General features: G+C 38.2%; 1 protein-coding gene across 3 annotated transcripts in view; it reads right to left on the reverse strand.

The window, feature by feature from the left end:
• KLRG1 (killer cell lectin like receptor G1) overlaps positions 1-20898 on the reverse strand; it is a 52602-nt gene extending 31704 nt beyond the window's left edge. For 2 of the 3 annotated variants that reach the window (XR_010321913.1, XM_003410809.3), the window contains exons 1-3: positions 20063-20898; positions 13936-14040; positions 11792-11961 (exon numbers count right to left, since the gene is read on the reverse strand). Coding sequence is in view for 2 of the 3 variants with exons in the window: in XM_003410809.3 (XP_003410857.1) it covers positions 11792-11961; positions 13936-14040; positions 20063-20150 (363 nt within the window). In the remaining variant the exon portion in view is untranslated. The remainder of the gene's footprint in view (positions 1-11791; positions 11962-13935; positions 14041-20062) is intronic. The other variant, XM_023549091.2, reaches the window with a different exon arrangement.
• Positions 20899-21203: the final 305 nt, after the last annotated feature.

Here is a 21203-nt window from a genome sequence, read left to right on the forward strand (position 1 = left end):
AAAATATTATTAAGACACAGAACACACTCCTTAAGCTTCCAAAATTAGCCTCGCTTATGGGATAGACCTAAGTTATTTCAATCCATACAGAGAAAAACTAATAATACATCACAGCTATTTAACTGGTCATATGTTTTGATTGGCTGACTTGATTTTAGGGACTATATACTAAAAAATGATGGCCCACCAAAATAATTCATATAAATACAACCACAGCTGCACAAAAATTAGAAATAAGCAACAATTTTTCTAAGAATATGAAAATAGTTTAGCAGTAACAAAATAATACATAATTTTTAAAAATAAAGAGTTGAAATGGAAAAAACAGGAATAAAATAATGCTACATGGTAAAGGCAGAACACCAATATGGGGTATCCAAAAAGTTAGGAAACATAGAATAAACATATTTTTTAGAAGTATGTGTGTTGGAATGTGCGGCCAAGATAGCAGAGTAGTCAGATGCTTCCTGTGGTCCCTCTTATGATAAAAAAAAAAGACCCCCCAAAAAAGTGAATCGATTATATATAACAATCTAGGAGCCCTGGACATCAAAGACAAAGTTGAGGAGCTGAAGTGAGTGACAGGCAGAGGGAGAGACAGTTCAGAAGCAGCAAGGATTTGCCAGGCCTGACCTGGCCAGCACCCAGCAGGCTGGATCAGTCAGCGTCCGTGGGCTGAGGCAAGCAGTAGCACTTGGAATGTGTTTTTCACACCGGGAAAACTTAGCGGTGGAGAGTCTGTGCAAGCCTCTAGAACCATGAAGAAGTGACAGTGAATCTGTGAAAGTTAAGTGTGAGCATCTAACCTACCACATGGGATGGAAAAACCCCTCCCCACTTTGGAAAGTACCTCTCTTCCATTCACTCGCTTCTCCCCTGCTCTGCTCCAGTCCCGGGCCAGATTCAGCAATTGCCATACCCACTGGGCCAGAAATGGGACACATAGTATGCCCCCAAACCATTCTCCCAGCTTTGAAGATGGAACAAATTAACAAACAGGAAAAAATAATCTACCAGCTCCCATAACCCAGGAACTGAGGGCAGGCACAGCTCCTTTGCCTAGGCACAGGTATAAGTGGCCCACAGACTTTGAATGCCATTCACCCACACCTAGACCTCTGTGAGTCCGTTTCAACAATGTATGCCCTCATTAGCACAGTACAACATGTATATACCTGAAGCCTATTTTCAACTGCATCAGCTATCAGAGGGAGTGGCAGATTTGTGACATTTGACACCACTCTGCCCATTAAGCAGGGTCCTCACCTACAAACATCAGAGGCCTGAGGACTGGTGGTTCCACCCACCACACCTAGCTACCCGCTACAGGAGTCCAAGAATAAGCGGTGCCTCCCAGTCTTTACAGCCAACAGCATTGGGTGCTTAAAGTCTGACAGCAAAACTCACCTATCTATGTGCTCTAGGGAACAGGGACATGCCTTTCACCTAGGCACTTGAGGCAGGAGTCAGCCCCCTACCTTGCTCAGCAGATAAGCCCCTACAACAGCCAGATACCTGTGCCTACTCCAATCACCTCTACATAGACCTGCCCATCTAGGATTGTAGGTGAGAGTCTGCACCACATACTCAGTGACCTACTATGTGGACATCTGAGCTGAATCCAAACAAGAAAAGTAAATAGACTCCTGGGCTCACATACCTAATAACAGCTGTAACCACCTGGTGACAGGATGTGAGAGCTTCAAAGACACCAATAATCTAAGTAGCTCACATGACCAGCATATTTGGACATATCGAAACAAAACAAGAAGCTAGGACACAGTAAGCAAACATAAATGAATAAATATAATAACTTACTGATAGCTTGGAGACAACAGTCAATATCAAATCACATAAACAGGCAGACCATGATGGCTTCAGCAAGCAGCCAAATCAAACAACCAAGAAACCTCCCAGAGGAAAAGAAAGACTTGGAGTTACTGGAGGTAGAATTCAAAAGATTAATATACAGAACTCTTCAGGATCATCAGGAAGGAGATCAGGCAAAATGCACACCAAGCGAAGGAACACACAGACAAAGCAGCAGAGGAATTTAAGAAGGTTATTCAAGAACATAAAGACAAATTTAACAGGCTGTGAGAATTCACAGAGAGACAGCAAACAGAAATCCAAAAGACTAACAATAAAATTTCAGAATTAGACAACTCAATAGAAAGTCATAGGAGCAGAATTGAGGCAATGGAAGTCAGAATTAGTGAGATTGAAGTTAAAGCACTTGACACCAACTTATCTGAGGACAAATCAGATAAAGAATTTTTAAAAAATGAAGAGACCCTAATAATTATGTGGGACTCTGTCAAGAGCAATAGCCTACGAGTGATTGGAGTACCAGAACAGAAGGGATAACAGAAAATACAAGGAGGATTGTTGAAGATTTGTTGGCAGAAAAGTTCCCTGATATCATGAATGATGAGAAGATATCTATCCAAGATCCCAAAAGAAAGTCACCAAGACATATTAAAATCTAACTTGCCAAAATCAAAGATAAAGAGAGAATTTTAAGGGTGACTAGGTATAAACAAAAAGTCATCTACAAAGGAGAGCCAATAAGACTAAGCTCGGGCTACTCAGCAAAAACCATGCAGGCATATATAAAGCCTTCAAGGAAAAAATTTGCCAGCCAAGAACTATATATCCAGCAAAACTGTCTCTCAAATATGATGGCGAAATTAGGGCATCTCCAGATAAACAAAAGTTAAGGGAATTTGTAAAAGCCAAACCAAAATTACAAGAAATACTAAGGGGAGTACTCCAGTTAGAAAATCAGTAACATCAGATAACAACCCAAGACTAGAACACAGGACAGAACAACCAGATATCAACCCAGATAGGGAAGTCACAAAAATAAATCAAAGCTAAAACATTGAAAATAGGGAAACAGAGAAAACACTGAAAATAGGGAAACAGAGACATCAATATGTAAAAGGTGATAACATTAAAACAAAAAAGAGGGATTAAATAATGTAGTCATAGAACTTTCATATGGAGAGGAAGTCAAGGCAATACCAAGAAATACAAGATTGATTTAAACTTAGAAAAATGAGGTAAATAACCTACTAGGTAACAACAAAGGAAACTAACAATCCTACATGTCAAAATAAAAAGAGGGAAAACATAGACTCAGCAAATACAAAATCAACAAAAATGAAAAAGATGAAAAGAAAATGACTCAGCACAGAAAATTAAGTGGAACAAAGAAACTGTCAATAATACACACACATACAAAAAAAAATACCAAAATGACAGCACTGAACTCATGCCTACCAATAATTACACCAAATGTAAATGGACTAAATGCTCCAGTAAAGACAGAGTGGCAGATGAATAAAAAAACACAATCCAGCTACATGCTGTCTACAAGAGACACAAACTAAAACTCAAAGGATGAAAAACATATATATTGAGCAAATAACAATCAAAAAACAGCAGAATGGCGATATTAATCTCTGACATAACAGCAAAATCCACCACAAAAGATAAGGAAGGACTTTCTATAATGATTTTTGATCAATACACCAGGATATAACCATAATAAATATTTACTTACCGAATGACAGGGCTCCAAAACACATAAAACAAACTCTAACAGCACTGAAAAGAGAAACAGACAACTCCACAATAATTGTAGGAGACTTCAGCACACTGCTTTCAGTGGACAAGATATCCAGAAAGAAGCTCAAAAAAGACACAGAAGATCTAAGTGCCACAATCAACTTGATCTCATAGATGTATATAGAACACTCCACCAAACAGCAGCCAAGTATACTTTTTTTTTTCCAACATACATGGAACATTCTCCAGAATAGACCACATATTAGGCCATAAAGCAAGCTTCAATTGAATCCAAAACATCAAAATATTTCAGCCCATCTTTTCAGAGCATAAAGCCATAAAAGTAGAAATCAGTAACAGAAAAAGCAAGGAAAAAAAATCAAACACATGGAAACTGAACAATACTGTGCTCAAAAACTACTGGGTAATAGAAGAAATCAAGGACAGAGTAAAGAAATTCACAGAATCAAATGAGAATGAAAACCCATCCTACCAGAACCTCTGGGACACAGCAAAAGCAGTACTTGGAGGTCAATTTACAGCCATAAATACACACATCCAAAAAGAAGAAAGAGCCAAAATCAAAACATTAACCCTACAGCTCAAACAAATAGAAAGAGAGCAACAAAAGAAGCCCACAGACACCAAAAGAAAGGAAATAATAAAAATTTCACCATAATTAAATGAAATAGAAAAGCACTTGATAAACAAGATCAAAAGCTGGTTCTTTGAAAAGATCAACAAAATCGATAAACCACTGGCCAAACTGACAAAAGAAAAACAGGATAGGAAGCAAATAAACCAAATAAGAAATGAGATGGGTGTATCACAACAGACCCAAATGAAATTAAAAGAATTGTATCAGAATACTATGAAAAAGTGTACTCCAACAAATTTGAAAACCTAGAGGAAATGGATAAATTCCTAGAAACACAATACCTACCTAAATTAACAGAGGTAGAACAACTAAAAAAACCTATAACAAAAGAAGAGATTGAAGAGGTAATTAAAAACTTCCGACAACAGCAACAACAAAAAAGCCCTGGCCCTGACAGCATCACTGGAGAATTCTACCAAACTTTCAGAGAAGAGTTAACATCACTACTACTAAAGGTATTTCAGAGTATAGAAAAGGACAGTACACTCCTGAACTCATTCTAAGAAACCAGCATAACCCTGATACCAAAACCAGGTAAAGATGCAACAAAAAAGGAAAATTACAGACTAATATCCCTCATGAACATGGACACAAAAATCCTCAACATAATTCCAGCCAATAGAATTCGACAACATAACAAAAAAATAATTCTCCATGACTAGTAGGATTCATACCAGGTATGCAGGGATGATACATTGGAAAAACAATCGATGTAATCCATCACACAAATAAAAGACAAGAACCATATGATCTTATCAACTGATGCAGAAAGGCATTTGACAAAGTTCAATATCCCATTCACGATTAGAAACTCTCAGCAAAATAGGAATAGAAGAAAAATTCCTCAACATCAAAAAAGAGCATTTATACAAAGCCAACAGCCAACAACATCATCCTAAATGGAGAGAGTCTGAAAGCATTCCCCTTGAGAGTGGGAACCAGATAAGATGACTTTTATCATCGCTCTTATTCAACATTGTGCTGGAGGTCCTAGCCAGAGCAATAAGGCAAGAAAAAGAAATACAGGGCAACCAAATTGGTAAGGAAGAAGTGAAAGTACCCCTATTCGCAGATAATATGATCTTATACACAGAAAATTCCAAAGAATCCACAAGAAAACTGCTGGAACTAATAGAAGACTTCAGCAAAGTACCAGGCAGGATACAAGATAAACATACAAAAATCAGTTGGATTCCTCTACGCCAACAAAAAGAACTTTGAAGAGGAAATCACCAAACAAATACTATTTACAATAGCTCCCAAGAAATCTAATCTCTGGTTAGATTTAGGAATAAATCTAACCAGAGACATAAAAGACCTATACAAAGAAAACTACAAGACACTACTGCAAGAAACCGAAAGAGACCTACATAAGTAGAAAAGCATACCTTGCTCACGGATGGGAAAACTCAACATTGTGAAAATGTCGTTTCTACCCAAAGCATTGTATCTACAGATACAATGTAATCCTGATCCAAATTCCAATAACATTTTTAATGAGATGGAGAAACAAATCACCAACTTCATATGGAAAGAGAAGAGGCCCCAGAGAAGTAAAGCATTATTGAAGAAGAACAAGGTGGGAGGCCTCACACTACCTGATTTTAGAACCTATTACACTGCCACAGTAGTCAAAACAGCCTGGTACCGGTGCAACAACAGATACATAGACCAATGGAACAGAATTGAGAACCCAGACGTAAATTTATCCACCTATGAATAGCTGATATTTGACAAAGGCCAAAAGTTCATTAATTGGGGGAAAGACAGTCTTTTTAACAAATGGTGCTGGCCTAACTGGATATCCATTTGCAAAAAATTAAAAAAGACCCATACCTCACACCGTGTACAAAAAAAACGAAAAAACTAACTTAAAAAGGATTAAAGACCTAAATATAAAATCTAAAATGATAAAGATCATGGAAGAAAAAATAGGGACAACACTAGGAACCCTAATACATGGCATAAACAGAATACAAAGCATAACTAAAAATGCACAGACGCCCAGAAGAGAAACTAGATAACTGGGAGCTCCTAGAAATCAAACACTTATGCTCATCAAAAGACTTCACCAAAAGAGTAGGAAGACAAACTACAGACTGGGAAAAAAAATTTGGCTACAACATATCCGATAAGGATCAAATCTCTAAAATCTACAGGTATTGCAAAACCTCAACAACAAAAAGACAAATAACGCAGTAAAAAAATGGGCAAGGGAAACAAACAGGCACTTCACCAAAGAAGACATTCAGGTGGCTAACAGATACATGAGGAGATGCTCAGCATCATTAGGCATTAGAGAAATGCAAATCAAAACTGAAATGAGATTCTATCTCACACCAATAAAGCTAGCATTAGTCCAAAAAACACAAAATAATAAATGTTGGAGAGGTTGTGGAGAGACTGGAACACTTATATACTGCTCACAGAAATGTAAAATGGTACCACCACTTTGGAAATCAATTTGCCATTTCCTTGAAAAGCTAGAAATAGAAGTACCATACGATCTAGCAATCTCACTCCTTGGAATATATCTTAGAGAAATAAGAGCTGTCACATGAATAGATATATGCACACCCATGTTCATTGCAGCACTGTTCACAATAGCAAAAAATGGAAACAACCTAGGTACCCATCAACAGACTATCCAACTATATAAAACAATGATGAATTCATGAAACTTCTCACAACATGGATGAATCTGAACAGCATTATGCTGAGTGAAATTAGCCAGTCACAAAAGGACAAATATTATATGAGACCACTATCACAAGAACTCAAGAAAACGTTTAAACACAGAAGATAACCTTCTTTGATGGTTACAAGCATCAGGAGGGAGGGAGAGGGAAATTCACTAACTAGATAGTAGAGAAGAATTATCTTAGGTGAAAGGAAGTACAACACACAACACAGGGGAAATCAGCACAACTGGACTAAACCAAAAGCTGAGAAGTTTACTGAACACAACCAAATGCTTTGAAGGACAGAGTAACAGGGTCAGGAGTCTGGGGACCATGGTTTTGGGGGACATCTAGGTCAACCGTCATAACAAATTTTATTAAAGAAAATGTTCTGCATCCCACTTTGGTGAGCGGCATCTGGGGTCTTACAAGCTTGCAAGCAGCCATCTAAGATCCATTTATTGGTCCTAACCCACGTGGAGCAAAGGAGAATGAAGAGCACCAAAGACACAAGAAAATATTAGCCCAAGAGACAAACCAGTCACATAATACAGAGACTCAATCAGCCTGAGACCGGAAGAAATAGATGGTGCTGGCTACCACCAATGACTGCCCTGACAGAGAACACAACAGAAAGACCCTAACAGGGCAGGAATAAAGTGTGATGCAGAACTCAAATTCACGTAAAAAGACTAGACTTACTGGTCTGACTGAGACTAGAGGAACCCCAGAAGACATGGCTCTCCGGCTGTCTGTTAACTCAGAACTAAAACCATTTCCAAAGCCAACTCTTAAGGCAAAGATTAGACTGGACAATAAAACATAAAATAGTACTCGTGAAGTGTGTGCTTCTTAGTTCAAGTGGATAAAAAAAAAAAAATTCGGGTGGGTACACAAGACTAAATGGGCAGCTCCTGTCTGGAGGCGGGATGAGAAGGCAGAAAGGGATAGGAGCTAGTTGAACGGACATGGGAAACCCCTGGAGTGGAAAGGGGGAGTGTGCTTTACATTAGAGGAATTGCAACTAGGCTCACATAACAATATGTCTATAGATTTTTGTGTGATAAATTAACCTGAACTGTAAACTTTCACCTAAAGCACAACAAAAAGTAAATAAATAAAGTAATCCATGTGGGGGGGGGGAGGAGTATATGTGTTTTGTTTCCAAATAATACCATTAATATGTCGATCTTCATTCTCCAGATTCCTTTTCAGATGAGGTATTTAAAACAATGAGTGTAATTATTAATCTGTAAAAAAGAACAATATAGGCTACTCATAAAGCTTAAAAACTTGGGGGAAGTCATGAGAAAACTTGGGGGTTAAAGTTTTTTAAAAATTTGCTTTTTTGGATTAATAATTGAATCCATTGCTTTAAATTTAGAGATATTTCTCCTGAAAAGATGTCTGGAGGTTGAAGAGAAACCCATTGAGCATTTTACTTGGAAATGTAACTGATAGACTGCTCTAAAATAAGTTTAGCCTATGTTTCCAGACTGTTAGATATCCTGTGGTATGTACACATTGACTCCACCCAAGCCTACTATCACATAAAAACATGTGGATACATTAAGAGATTCCAAAGAAACATTTGGCAGGCTACAAATTACTAGAGTTTAATACTGTTAAAAATGTTCTTTATAGTTTTGAGTAAGTGCACAATACCGAATTCGACTTCTAGCCTCCTGTGAGAAAATAGATTTGTTTGTTAAAACCACCCACTTGCTCAGGAAACCACCATTTGCTTCTCTCTTTAAAAGATAGAGAGATTCTAGTTTACCACGCCTTGGTGTGAAGTTCACTCCGGCTACTTGGCTTAATTATGAAGGGTAGGTAACAAAGGCACACATGTTACCAGCCTATAAAGACCCCTAGAGTAAAGCAATTCTATCTACACTGCATTCCAATCATTTCTTTCAATTTTATGGCACATTCTCTCAGATTTCCTCAGCAGGAGAACACTCATCTCAAGAAATCATAATTTACTCTGAGATACATATTTACTGAAATTTCCTCCCTTGGGAGACAGAAGAGCTAAACAAGTTATTTTGACTTTGGGCTTTATTTTGAGCAAGAAGAACTAGTTGAAGTGGGAAAGAAGGAAAAGTAAAATTAAGTGACACCTACTATGTGAAAGAAGCATTCATACAGATTTTCTCATTTAATATTCAGAACAGTTCTGAAAAGTTTTACCTCTACTTTACATATGAGGAAAATGAGATTCAAAGACGTCAAGAAAATTGTTGAAGGTCACATAGCTCGTAAGTGGTGTAATAAAAATAGACTCATGACTGACAGAAACCAATCTCTTTCCACTACCTAATTCTACTGGAAAATGTAGGGAGAAGTGACCATATTACCATGGTATTTACAGTTCAGTATCCAAAGAAGGAAACCTTGGCTATAATTAGATGTAAACCCCAAATACAAGAAAAGCCAGTATCAAAAAGTTCAGGGAGAAAATTAAGACAATCCTAAAGGTCAAAGACTCTAACAGCCAAAAACCAAACCCATTGCCGTCAAGCCGATTCTGACTCATAGCAACCCTATAGGATATAACACACACACACACACACACACACAAAAGAATAATATACATAAAACACCTGGCACATAGTAGGCACTCAATATATGGTAAATTCTATTGTCTTTGTATACTTTGCTGTAACCAATCTAAGATAGGAGGTAGACTATATTTGTGTATCATATTGAAAGATGGCTACCTAATATCATGAAAAGGTGCTTCTTTTGACCTTGTAGCCTTTAATATGGAGCAGCCTAATTCTCTAGCAGAAGTGTTCACTATCAGTGGAACGCTAGTTTGAAAAACTTCAGTTTTAATAGGCCCATATGCTCTTTTAGTAGCTGTTCAGACCTAACTGTGATACACAGAATATTAAACACACCTCAAAATAGTATATAAATCTTGCCTTGAGAACAAACAAATAACAACACTAACACAAGAGACTCAGCAGATCTGATATAAGTCAAGCTGGTTCTATGGAGCCTGACAAAAGCTGAGGCAAGAAAAAGAATTAGGCTAGGGAATCAAGCAATGTTCCTTAGGAACATCAGAGACAAAAGTTATCTGTGGTTGCTATTAAAGCTAACAGGGATATTCTATCCTCTCCAGTACAGAATTGAGCCAAGGGGTTTTAAGAGAAAATAAAACCAGTTGTGGAAATGCAGCCACTCTAACTCTGTTCAGCTTAGTCAACAGTAGAGACAGAAGCCAGAAAAGGTAAGGAAAGAAAGAAAAACCAAAAAAAAAAGGAAGGACAAAAATCCCCCAACACCCATCCCTTCCTCTGGGTACCTTAGAGAAACAACTCCAAGGTATTCTATGCTTCAGTTCTTTCTCTTCTACACCACCATATCTCTCATTACCACACTGTGCAATTTACAGTAGCTGCTACACCAAAATTTCCTGTAGTGATGTTTTGACTCACTGCTACTGTTTATCAGTATCTGCACAACAATGTTTCCAGCTCTGCCCTCACTTCTGCTACTGACTTCAGTCAGCTCTAATCCCCAGAAGCAGCTATGTCATAGTGAGAACAGGAGTTGCTGCAACAAGGCCCAGAAAGCAAAGTTACTATTATCAGAGGCCATAAAAGTCTGTTTTCATGTCTATGGAAAAGACCTCAATGCATTTTGTCCTCTAGCTTAGGGAAGGCCTAAAGGAAAAGTCAGTTACAAAGGTGGGCCAAATTGGAGTTTAAATTCTATCCAGAATTTCAAAGGAATGAGTATTTCTTGGACATAAAGCAAGAATCTAGATGCTTTCATCTTTTCTTAAATTATGAAGTTATAAAATTTAGGGACTTTATGTTCTACCCAACTGCTTTGGAGTATGATCTTTCTGAAATTCCCCAAGGGATGTTAATATTGCTGAATTTCTAATAAACTGTTCTCCATGACTTGATTCTATCCAACACAGAAAACAAAAAGCAATGTCAAATCACAAAAATCAGTATGGCATTAAAAACCAAACTAGGAATTCTTATTTTATTTGTGTAAGTGATTTATGGTAGAGTTAGATTTTGATCGATTTTTGTAACAGGTTACCTCAGGATGTCAATGTCTTATGTTACTTTGAGATGCTCTAGGACTAGTAGAGAGTCCTCCTTCAAGAGAATGCTGGGTGGACAGAAAGGATCTGAGAGGTCTGTAGGAAGCCCCACCAGCGGAGCTTTGCATGGAGACTACAATCTCTCTCTCTCTTATAAACACACACACACAGAAACATACACACAATTTCCTTCCTTCTTCTTTCCCAGTTTTCTATAACTGCCTGTCATCACACCTCTCTGCCCCTACATTGTCTCTCAGCCTGGAATTTATTGGATTCCAATGAAGGAAAAACAAACCAAAAACTTTTTTAAAATAAAGCATTTAAGCCCTTGCCATAGTTTCTTTGTCCCATATCTCTCTTCTGCTCTCCCAAGTCCCACTGGTTCTTGTGGATAGATTTGCTGCCTCCTTGTTGTTGGACTTCCTTGTGTGTTTCTGGGCCTGATGTTTCTTTTCTTTAAATCAGTATTTCAGGTCTGATTCCTCTCTGTAATACTCACTATCCTCCCACCTCCAACACACGCACATACACACACCTACTCAAACATCTGAGTTTCTATACCTGGTGAGTGGTTAGGGCAGATAGGAAACAGGTAAGCAGTGCGAGAGGAGACGGAAGAAGGCAGGTGTAGCATGAGGAGGAAAGAATGGAAAGAGAGAGGAGAGAAAGGGCAAGGAAAAGCAAATATATAGCCTCCCCCAATAAATCAGAGATTCCTTTCATTCCTCAAAACAGGATGCATGATATGTTTCGCAAATCATTCACTAACAAACCAATCCACGTGTTCTAAATATTTTTACTTACCATTTCCTGATTATCCGTAAGCATAAGAAGATGTGAGTCTTTGGCTAAGCAGAATTCCAGACTAGAATTCCAGTCATTTTTTTCCACCGAAAAGTAATAACAATAGTCACCATATCTCATCCAGAGGTCTGGGCAGCTAGGACAACTGGCACAGGTGGAGTAGCTGGAGCCTAGAAAGGAAGAAGACTTGGTTCATGCTGGTTCACATCTTTCTGAACCACTCAGTCTTGGGAATTAAATGGGAGATAAAATGCAATATGGCAGTTCCAGTGTCTTCCCTGCTCCACCACCTCTTGGATTAAAGTTTAGAGAAATATGCAGCAATGTATAGTCTCGAATTGAACAGTTCACAATGTCCAGCTGCATCACTACTCCTATAATTGCACAAAACAAGGACGGATTATGACTAAAGAGACAGGGAATGGAATTTGGCTGAGGTTGTGGAAAGAGTACGTTACTTGTGCTAGAGATCTTTATGTACATGTGATATATGCATATCAGATAAAATAACTGTGTGGTTGCATGGTACGTGTTAGTGTATTTTCTGTGTACGCTCACTGCATAATCTGCTTAACTGCAGAAGATACATTAAAATCTTCCAGAATGCTCATCCTCAACATGATACTACACGAAGGTGCATAAGAGACTAGAAAGGACTAGTTTAAGTAGAATGAAAGATTTTATCTTTTTATTATCACAGATGCACCATTACCATTGGAGATTGGATAAAAGACTTAACACTTGACCAAAATAATTTACTTCAGATATTTTTTTTAAAAAAGTCTTTCTGACAGAATTCTTACAGAGCTCTTTTAAATACAGATTCTCATTTCATTAAAATGGTTTGATTACAGTTCTGTCAAAATGAAAAGGAATAAGCATTCAAGGTAATTTCAACCAAGATTCCAAATTCTATTGACTTTCCATTTTCATGAAACCAACCTGCATAAACTCAACCATAAGCACAATTTCTTGGCAGACATGTATGAGCCATTACACAGGGAAACGTGTGAGAGCCGGAGCTCGATGGGACTGCCTTGTTTTTCCGGGTCACGAAAGGTTTCTACCTTTGATAGGGTGCAGTCTTACCACTTTTCTACCTCATAAACACTCAGGGAGTTTGCCTTCTCCTACGAGTTTTCACCTTACACAGGTTCTAGCTTTTGCAATTTTTTTACTGTACAATGTAAGCACATGTGTAGATACGGAATTGCAGGATAAATTATGTATTTATTATAGATTTGAGAGTTCAAAAGTGGGAAAAATAGTTCTTTTTATGTAAAAGTTGGACAACTTTTCTGTGAGAAGGCTTGGCATGGAACCAATACAGAGTCCCCGGGATTTAACTATAAAGTGGCACCTTATAGATCTGTGCCTTTCCCATACAATCATTACCTTACCCATTACCCAGCCTGTGTCAGAAATTTCCCACATCCCTCAGAGTCTTTCTGTCAAAGCTAGAACTGGGGTCTGAAGCAGAGGTTCAAGGGCTAAACCAGGACTCTGTGTAACCTAACAATAATCCCCAGATAACACAAACCCAAGTTAGGACTCTGGATTATGAAACAATAAACTGAGGGTTCTCTGGATTATCAGGTTTAAGAAGTCAGAAGAATTAAACTTAGAAAAGTTAGCCTTAGAAAATGTGAAAACTACCTAAATGGAAAAAAAAAATCAGAATATGTTTATTAAATTATGATGTATCCATCATGTAAAAAGTTAAGCACCGTTAACATTATAATTATAATGTTTAATTTTATTATCATGATAAACATGGTAGTAAGAAAATATTGATGATACAATATAAAATTAAAAAGCAATATATAATATTATAAGCATACTTTGATCAGAATTATACCTAATCTTAAGGAAAAAAAAGTAGAGGGCGGGATTTTAGAGGACTGCAATTCTATTAAGAAAACAAACACTTGTGCAAATCGTCAAAGACCAGGAAGCTATACCCCAAAACAGGAAATAGTTGTATAAGAACCCACCCATTACCATCAAATCAATTCCAACTCATAGCAACCCTAGTGATGGATTTATTTTCTTTGGATTAATTTTCATTTTTCAAATTTTCTGTTACATTGCTTTTGTAATACAAGATGGAGGAAGTAACAAGTTTGGTTTAAATTAGCACTTACCCTTGTACAGAATCCACTGATATAGCAGCAAACTCACAAGAATTACGGTCAGAAGCCCCAAAGCTGTTGCCACATAACAAGAAAGAGAGGGCCTGGAAGAAGACTCTACAAGAACAGAAACCAAAGCAAAATCCTGAGTCAGAAGAGAAGTGGAGGGAAAAGAGCAGGTCAGGGAAGGATAATCTGAGATCTGGGAACAATCTGACCTAGCCAGAAATGAGATCTAGGTCCTTTCCTGGATCTGTCGGGGACTTGCTCTAAAGTCTAGTGTAACCACCCACACCTTTCTCAAAGAACATGCTTTTATATGATGTTAAAGTATGCTTTTTTCCCTTTGTAATCGTGGCTACACAGCCTCATACTGTGCTTTCGGGAAAATAAATTGGTATAATCTCTTTGGAGGACAATTTGGCAGTCTGCCAAAATTGTAAAAGCCTTTACCCCAGAAATTTCTCCTTGAGAAATTTTTCCTGCAGATACTCACACATGTGCAAAATACCATATGTAAAGGCTATTCATGGCAGCAACATTTGTAGAAGGAAAAGACTGAATACCACCTAAATGCTTAGCAATAAATAAACAACCAAATACATTCTGATACAACCATAAAGCAGAATAATATGCAGCATCTAACAAAGGAAGGAGTCCCTGGGCGTGCAAATGGTTAGCATACCTGGCTGCTAACTGAAAGGTTGGAGGCTTGAGTCCACTCAGCGGCAACTCAGAAGAAAGGCCTGGTGATTTCCGTCTGAAAAATCAGCCTTTGAGAACCCTATGGAGCACAGTTCTACTTGGAATCTATTTGATGGTAGGTGTTTTGTTTTCTCTAATAAAGATGTACTTTTTTACTAATATGGAATGATTTCTTAAGCTATTTGATTAACGGAGAAAAATATGTTAATATTTCTAGAAGCAAATACAAGATTCTGATAACATTGTTTGCCTCTGGGGAGAGTATTGGTTCACCGGTGACAGAGATAGAGGGGGAATTTTTACCTTATTTTCTTTTGTACCTTTTGAATTTTGAACCGTATAAATGTATTACCTATTTAAGATTTAAATAAATAAAATTTAAATGAAAAGAAAATGACCGTGGTGCGATGGCCTTTCTAGCCATGGTCTTATAACTCCCAACAAATAATTAGGTGGGGCTATGCAAATAAGGTGCTCGTCATGGATTGAATTATGTCCCCCCAAAATGCATCATGATTGCCAGTACTGTGTGTTTGTCCTCCATTTTGTGATTGTAATTTTATGTTAAAGAGGATTAGGGTGGGACTGTAACACCACCCCTACCCAGGTCACATCCCTGATCCAATGTAAAGGGAGTTTTCCTGGGGTGTGGCCTGTACCACGTTTTATCTCTAAAGAGATAAAAAGGAAAGGGAAGCAAGCAGAGAGTTGGGGGCCTTGTACCACCAAGAAAGAAGCACCAGGAGTATAGCTTGTCCTTTGAACCTGGGGTCCCTATGCAGAGAACCTCGTAGTCCAGGCGAAGACTGATGAGAAGGTCAGCCTTCCCCTGGAGCTGACACCCTGAATTTGTACTTTTAGCCTACTTTACTGTGAAGAAATAATTTCTCTTTGTTAAAGCTATCCACCTGTGGTATTTCTGTTATAGCAGCACTAGATGACTAAGACAGTGCTTGCGGCCCACCAAGGGGATTGGACAGCTTGCCAATAACACAAATAATGTGCATGGCACACTTTGTGATGGTGAGACCATGCAAATAATGTGTACGGAACCTTAACTAGGGATTGGTTAGTTTTGCCATCCCACTAGGCCATCCCAGAGGCGGAAAGGGGAGGGAAGGTGCTCGCTATAATCAAGAAGAGACAGGAGTGGAGCACACCCTTTTGGACCTGGGGTCTCTGTGCTGAGAACCTCCTAGACCCAGGAGACAGAGAGAGAGAGCTGTAACACCAGAGATGGCCCAAGACAGTGAGAAGCAGCAGCAGAGAAATGGCAGCAGCAGAACCAGAAGACCGGCACCAGACGGTGCAGTGGGCTTTCTGGCCCATGGAGTAAGTCAGTTACAGTGGGTATGCCGACCTATGGAACAAGAAAGCTGAACGCCTCTGGGCTGGAGACTTGCTGGTGAAGTGAAGTTCCTCCAGGCACTTGTTGGCAGAGCTAGGCTTGCCAACCCACAGAGCGAGAGAGCTGAGTGCTTTTGGGCCAGGGCTTATTGGCAGAGTGAGGTGCCCCAGGGCATTTATCAGTGCAGCTAAAAAGCTTTGTAACACTTGCCTGAGCAGGGCAGAGGCTGGACCGACGGGCCAAGGGGTTGAGGGCCAAAGGCCTGCCTGATGGCACAGCTGAGAAGAGGCTGCCCTAATTGAAGAACTGTATTCTGAGCGTTCCCGAGCCTGAAATTGCAACCTGTTACTTCCCTAACAAATCCCATAACTGTGAGTATGGTCTGTGGGTTCTGTGTGGGCATTGCAATAAATTATCAAGCCCAACAGCGAAGTAGAGAGTGCCATGGGCGGGACAGCTGGTGTCAGAATTGGTAAAACTATTGGAGCATGGGGGTATCTTTGACCTCCACCTCATAGCAGTCAGCCTCGGGCTTTTGATGCTGATAGGGATTCCCCTCCCCGCTTGTGAAATTAGACAAGGAGGTCTCACCCTGCCACCACACCATTTTTACATTTGATACCTTTTTTTTTTTTTTCAAAACAGTGACGTACATCTCAGAAGTGCTTTTGTAAGCTGTTGTCATTGGGAAAGCAATGACTTTAGGTTAACGTCATGTTTAAGGATGGGACACTACTTCATGTTAACTTGTGTGGCATATAACCTACATCTAGGAATGTTACTTTTTTCACCTGGAAAATGGAAATATTTTCCCAAAGTTTAACTTCAAATTCATAGGTGTCTCATAGTATGATAGTGTAGGAGTTACGTGTGAAGAGCAAAAATCTATAAAGTAGGATATTTAAGTTCTGGTTTTGACTATTTAGGAACATTTCATTAGAAAATGAAGAAATTAAGTTTCCCTAATTGGGCTTCGATGAGGGCAATGGTGGGTCAGTGGTAGAATATTCCCTTTCCGTGTGGGAGACCCAGGCTCAATTCCCAGCCAACACACCTTATGCACAGCCATCACCTATCAGTGGAGGCTCGTGTGTTACTACAATGCTGAACAGGTTTGAGCAGAGCTTCCAGACTAAGATGGACTAGGAAGAAAGGCCTGGTCATCTACTTCTGAAAATCAGCCAGTGAGAACCCTCTGGATCAAAATGGGGCTAGCACAGGACCAGGCAGCATTTCACTCCATTGTACATGGGGTTACAACGAGTCAGGGGCCAACTCGATGACAGCTAACAACATTTGGGCCGTATTTTCCTATTTAAATTTTAGAAAAATTTAATGTGTCTGTGCATCTATGAAGCATTCTGAACTTCTTAAAAGAAAGAAATTCACAGGGGGAGATGCATTTATAAAACTCTGATCACTTACCTGTAAAAAAAATAAATAAATAAAAAGAGTGAATTCAGCATGATAAATATTTAGACTGATGAATCCAAAACCCCTAGATTTCTAGTGAATGCAAAAACTAAACCATTTACACCATAGAAGAATATTTAATGAAATAGACAAATATTAATTAAATAAAATTAAAATGTTAATCAAAACATAACACAATTGCATTTGTGTAATGACCATCATCCAATTCAAGAATATTAGTAAAATGAAAAATACTTCTTAAATATATTTTGATAAAATATGTATTAAAATCCTCTTAATAGAGGACATATAGTGCCATCAGCATAGGAAAAAAAGCAAAAATACATCAAAAAAGTGATAAAGTTTCATGTCATAGAATCTTTAGTGATTTTTATTTTCTTATTTTTGCTTTCTCATATTTTCTGCGATGAACATGTAATACTTCGTTTAAAAAAAAATCATTTTTTTTAAATGTCTTTTTTAAAGCTCCTGATCTATTTTCCCATTCCCAAGTAGAGCACCCTGGAAAGTTGGGGTAGGGGTGAACATTCTGGCAATAAAAAAAAAAAAAAATGTGCAATGTAGGCTGTGTATAAATAAAAAACCATGGGTCTAGAAATCAAAATAATTATGTTTAAGTTCCAACTTATCACCAGTTTTGCAACTTTGAACTTACACTTTAAAATGTATATTTCTTTTGACTTAATATTTCCACTCTTTATAAACTAGCTAAGATATAATACAAAAAGGAAAATATTATACAAATAAAGATGTCCAATGCTATATTATTTATAGTAAGCTCATTGCCGTCGAACTGCCCCACAGGGTTTCCAAGGAGAGGCGGGTGGATTTGAACTGCCAAACTTTCGGTTTGCAGCGAAGCTCATAACCACTGTGCCACCTGGGCTCCATTATGTTGTTTTTTTTTTTTTTTTAAATATTTATTATTTATAGTAACAGAAATAAACCTAAATGCCCAAGAACACTGAAATGATTTAGTAAATTATGGTAAAGTTTTCAAAGGACAGCATTAAAAACTGCAATATTAAGACTATGTAGCAACAAGAAAGCTTATACAAATGAAAAAGATCACAAAGTACATATGATTTTTAAAATTATATACAATAATTATATAAAATCATGTAGGCATATAAACTCAAAGGAAATGGTAACATGCAAAAATTAAAATAATTTAACAATTGGTGGCAGAAGTCTGAGCAGTAATTTTCATTTCTTTAATTGTTCTTAAAATGTGAAATATTTATCAAAATCTTCATTTGCTTTGAAAAAGGCAATGTCCTCAGTTTCAATGTAGTAGCCAAGCAATATGAAAAAAGCAAGCCTTTGACTATTTCACATATTTTGAAGAGTCAAAAGATCTAGGCGGTAGCCTTGGCACAGCCAATTGGCTTACACTCTGCTGTGCTCAAGATCTACTTTATAGGAGTATATGAACACCTATTGTGAGATTTCATCTGGGAAGGCCCTCAATCCACCTCCCAAGATAGAGTTTTCTGTACTAGCACCTAAAAATGCTTTCAGGAAAGTCAGTCAATAAGTAAAGATCCGCTAGGCAAGAATGAAAGAAAACCAACCATGAATTTCACAACCTTCAGTGCTGTCCTACTTTAGTAGCTGGCTTTTTGTTGCTGTTGTTGCTGTTGGTAATTTTTACAACTAACAATACAATTATCTTGGGGTCGAAAGAGATCTGCTAATACATTTCATCTACTCTCCTGCTTTTCCATAATCTATAATCAATCCTGTTCTTTAAAGGGCTCTAGGAAAGGAAATTATAGAATTTCCACATCGAAAATGTCAATTTGAACCTGGAGCTACACTAAAGAACATACCCCCTGGGAGTCTACTGCCTAAGGTATAAAATCAGATATTAATTTTGGCATTTACACTATTATCTGCCTGTCTCAGGTAGTGTTCTCCCAGGGCTCTATGTAAGAAAGTTTGTTTTCCATCCTAAAATCCCCAGAGAGTCACAGGGATTATTTCTCTGCAGTATTCTTGATGCCTTTTTCCTCCCCCTGTCACCAATACTGAGGGAAAGGGGAGAATATAGATACGTGAGTCATTCACTTTCCTGACAAACTCTTACTATTACCCATTAGCAAAAATATTGGTGTCTTTATCCTTGTTTCATAGTCAGAAAAACAGATGCCTAAAATTTAAACAGTAGGTCCACGGTCACTCCAAACATAACGAAAATGATAAACTTCTCCCAACAAAGCTCTTGCTTTAGTATAGCAACCGTATAGAACAGAGTACAACTGCCGCATAGGGTTTCCAAGGAGCAGCTGGTGGATTTTAACTTCCAACCTTTTGGTTTGCAACCTGAGCTCTTAATCACCACACCAGCAGGGCTCCTTAGTTCAGGAGGGAGTAATGAAGAATAAGAGCATTGCCCTAGATTTGTTTCCACAGATGGGATAAAAGAAGTGAATGGTTAGAAAAGAATTTACCTGAGTCCTGAGATCAGATCCTGAACTACATACCAGTTTTCATATTACTCTTCTGAATGAACTTCAAACTGAATGAAGAGAACTTCATCAAATTATCCTGGACTTTTCTGCACCCTCTACCCCGAACTTATTCCACCCCCATTCACCCTTAGCCTATGACCACTGTGCACAATTTTCCATACTCACTTGGTTAACTCACCTTTTGGCTGCTGTCTGTGGTCTTTGTGAACTTGGGGTATAGTAGGCAACTCTAATAGGGAATAAAGGGCACTGTCACTTAGCTCCATTGATTATCTTTCACGTCCAGTTGAGAGAGAAAAATCATAAAAGTCTGGAGAGACGTGCATCAGTGAAGAAACAGCTCAACCTCTAAACTGCTAGCAGGAAACTTGAAGATTTGTTTAGAAAAAAAAAAAAGTCAACAACTCTCCAATCCAGCAAGACAAAAGCAGCAGTAATTTTTCAGGAAATGATTCAACTGCTGGGCTACCTATAGGAATTCATATTCTAAGTTGTAATATTTTTACTCCTACTACTCTGTAGATGTTCATTAAATATATATTGAATTGATTTTCCATCTCGTTTAATTCTATTGAGCAAAGAAAATGTCTCCTAGGTCCAGCAATCTTGATTATGGAAAATGGAATAAAAAGAAGAGTCATTTCTAGCTATGAATTCATCGCAGATTTTGTCTCTGGTTTGTTTTCTTCTGAGAAAATAGACACATGACAAATGGGACTGATTTCATTGTCTCTTGGACCTTCTGAGTCGATAAGGGATAGAGAAATGGGCTGTTAGCTGCGTGTGCCTGGATTCGCTGGAGATGTGGACGATAACCCAGATGTGTGAATATGACATGCCCCTGTGTAACCCAAACATTCTACCAATTGTTCAGTGATCTTTACCCTTCACGGTGTCAGAACTTCTATTAAATTTTCTCTCCTCATGTCTTATTTGTACATGCAAGGATAACCACAAAGGGGAACAAATTAGACAAATACATGTAAAGTGTTAATAATTTCTTTCTAGTAGGTAAAATTGTTAATGAACTTTAAAGTCAGGGAGAACAGAGAGGGAACTGAAACTCTGAGAAGACAGAAGGTCACCAAGACAGAGTGTATAGAGGTAGATAGAGATAGAAGAGAGGACTGAGGAGAGAAGCAAGGAGCACATATTGATAAAAACACCCATTTCTGCTTTCAGCCATGACAGGGCGGTACTGTTGCCCTCCTGCAAAAAGCTATACATGAGAAATACAGAAGGCAAGTGTTTGGGGACATATAACAATAGGCAGCACCATGATCCTCGAGAGAAGAGAAACACACAAAGGTGAGTCCTAT

Source organism: Loxodonta africana, chromosome 4 (genome assembly GCF_030014295.1).
Source record: "Loxodonta africana isolate mLoxAfr1 chromosome 4, mLoxAfr1.hap2, whole genome shotgun sequence".
NCBI lineage: Eukaryota > Metazoa > Chordata > Mammalia > Proboscidea > Elephantidae > Loxodonta > Loxodonta africana.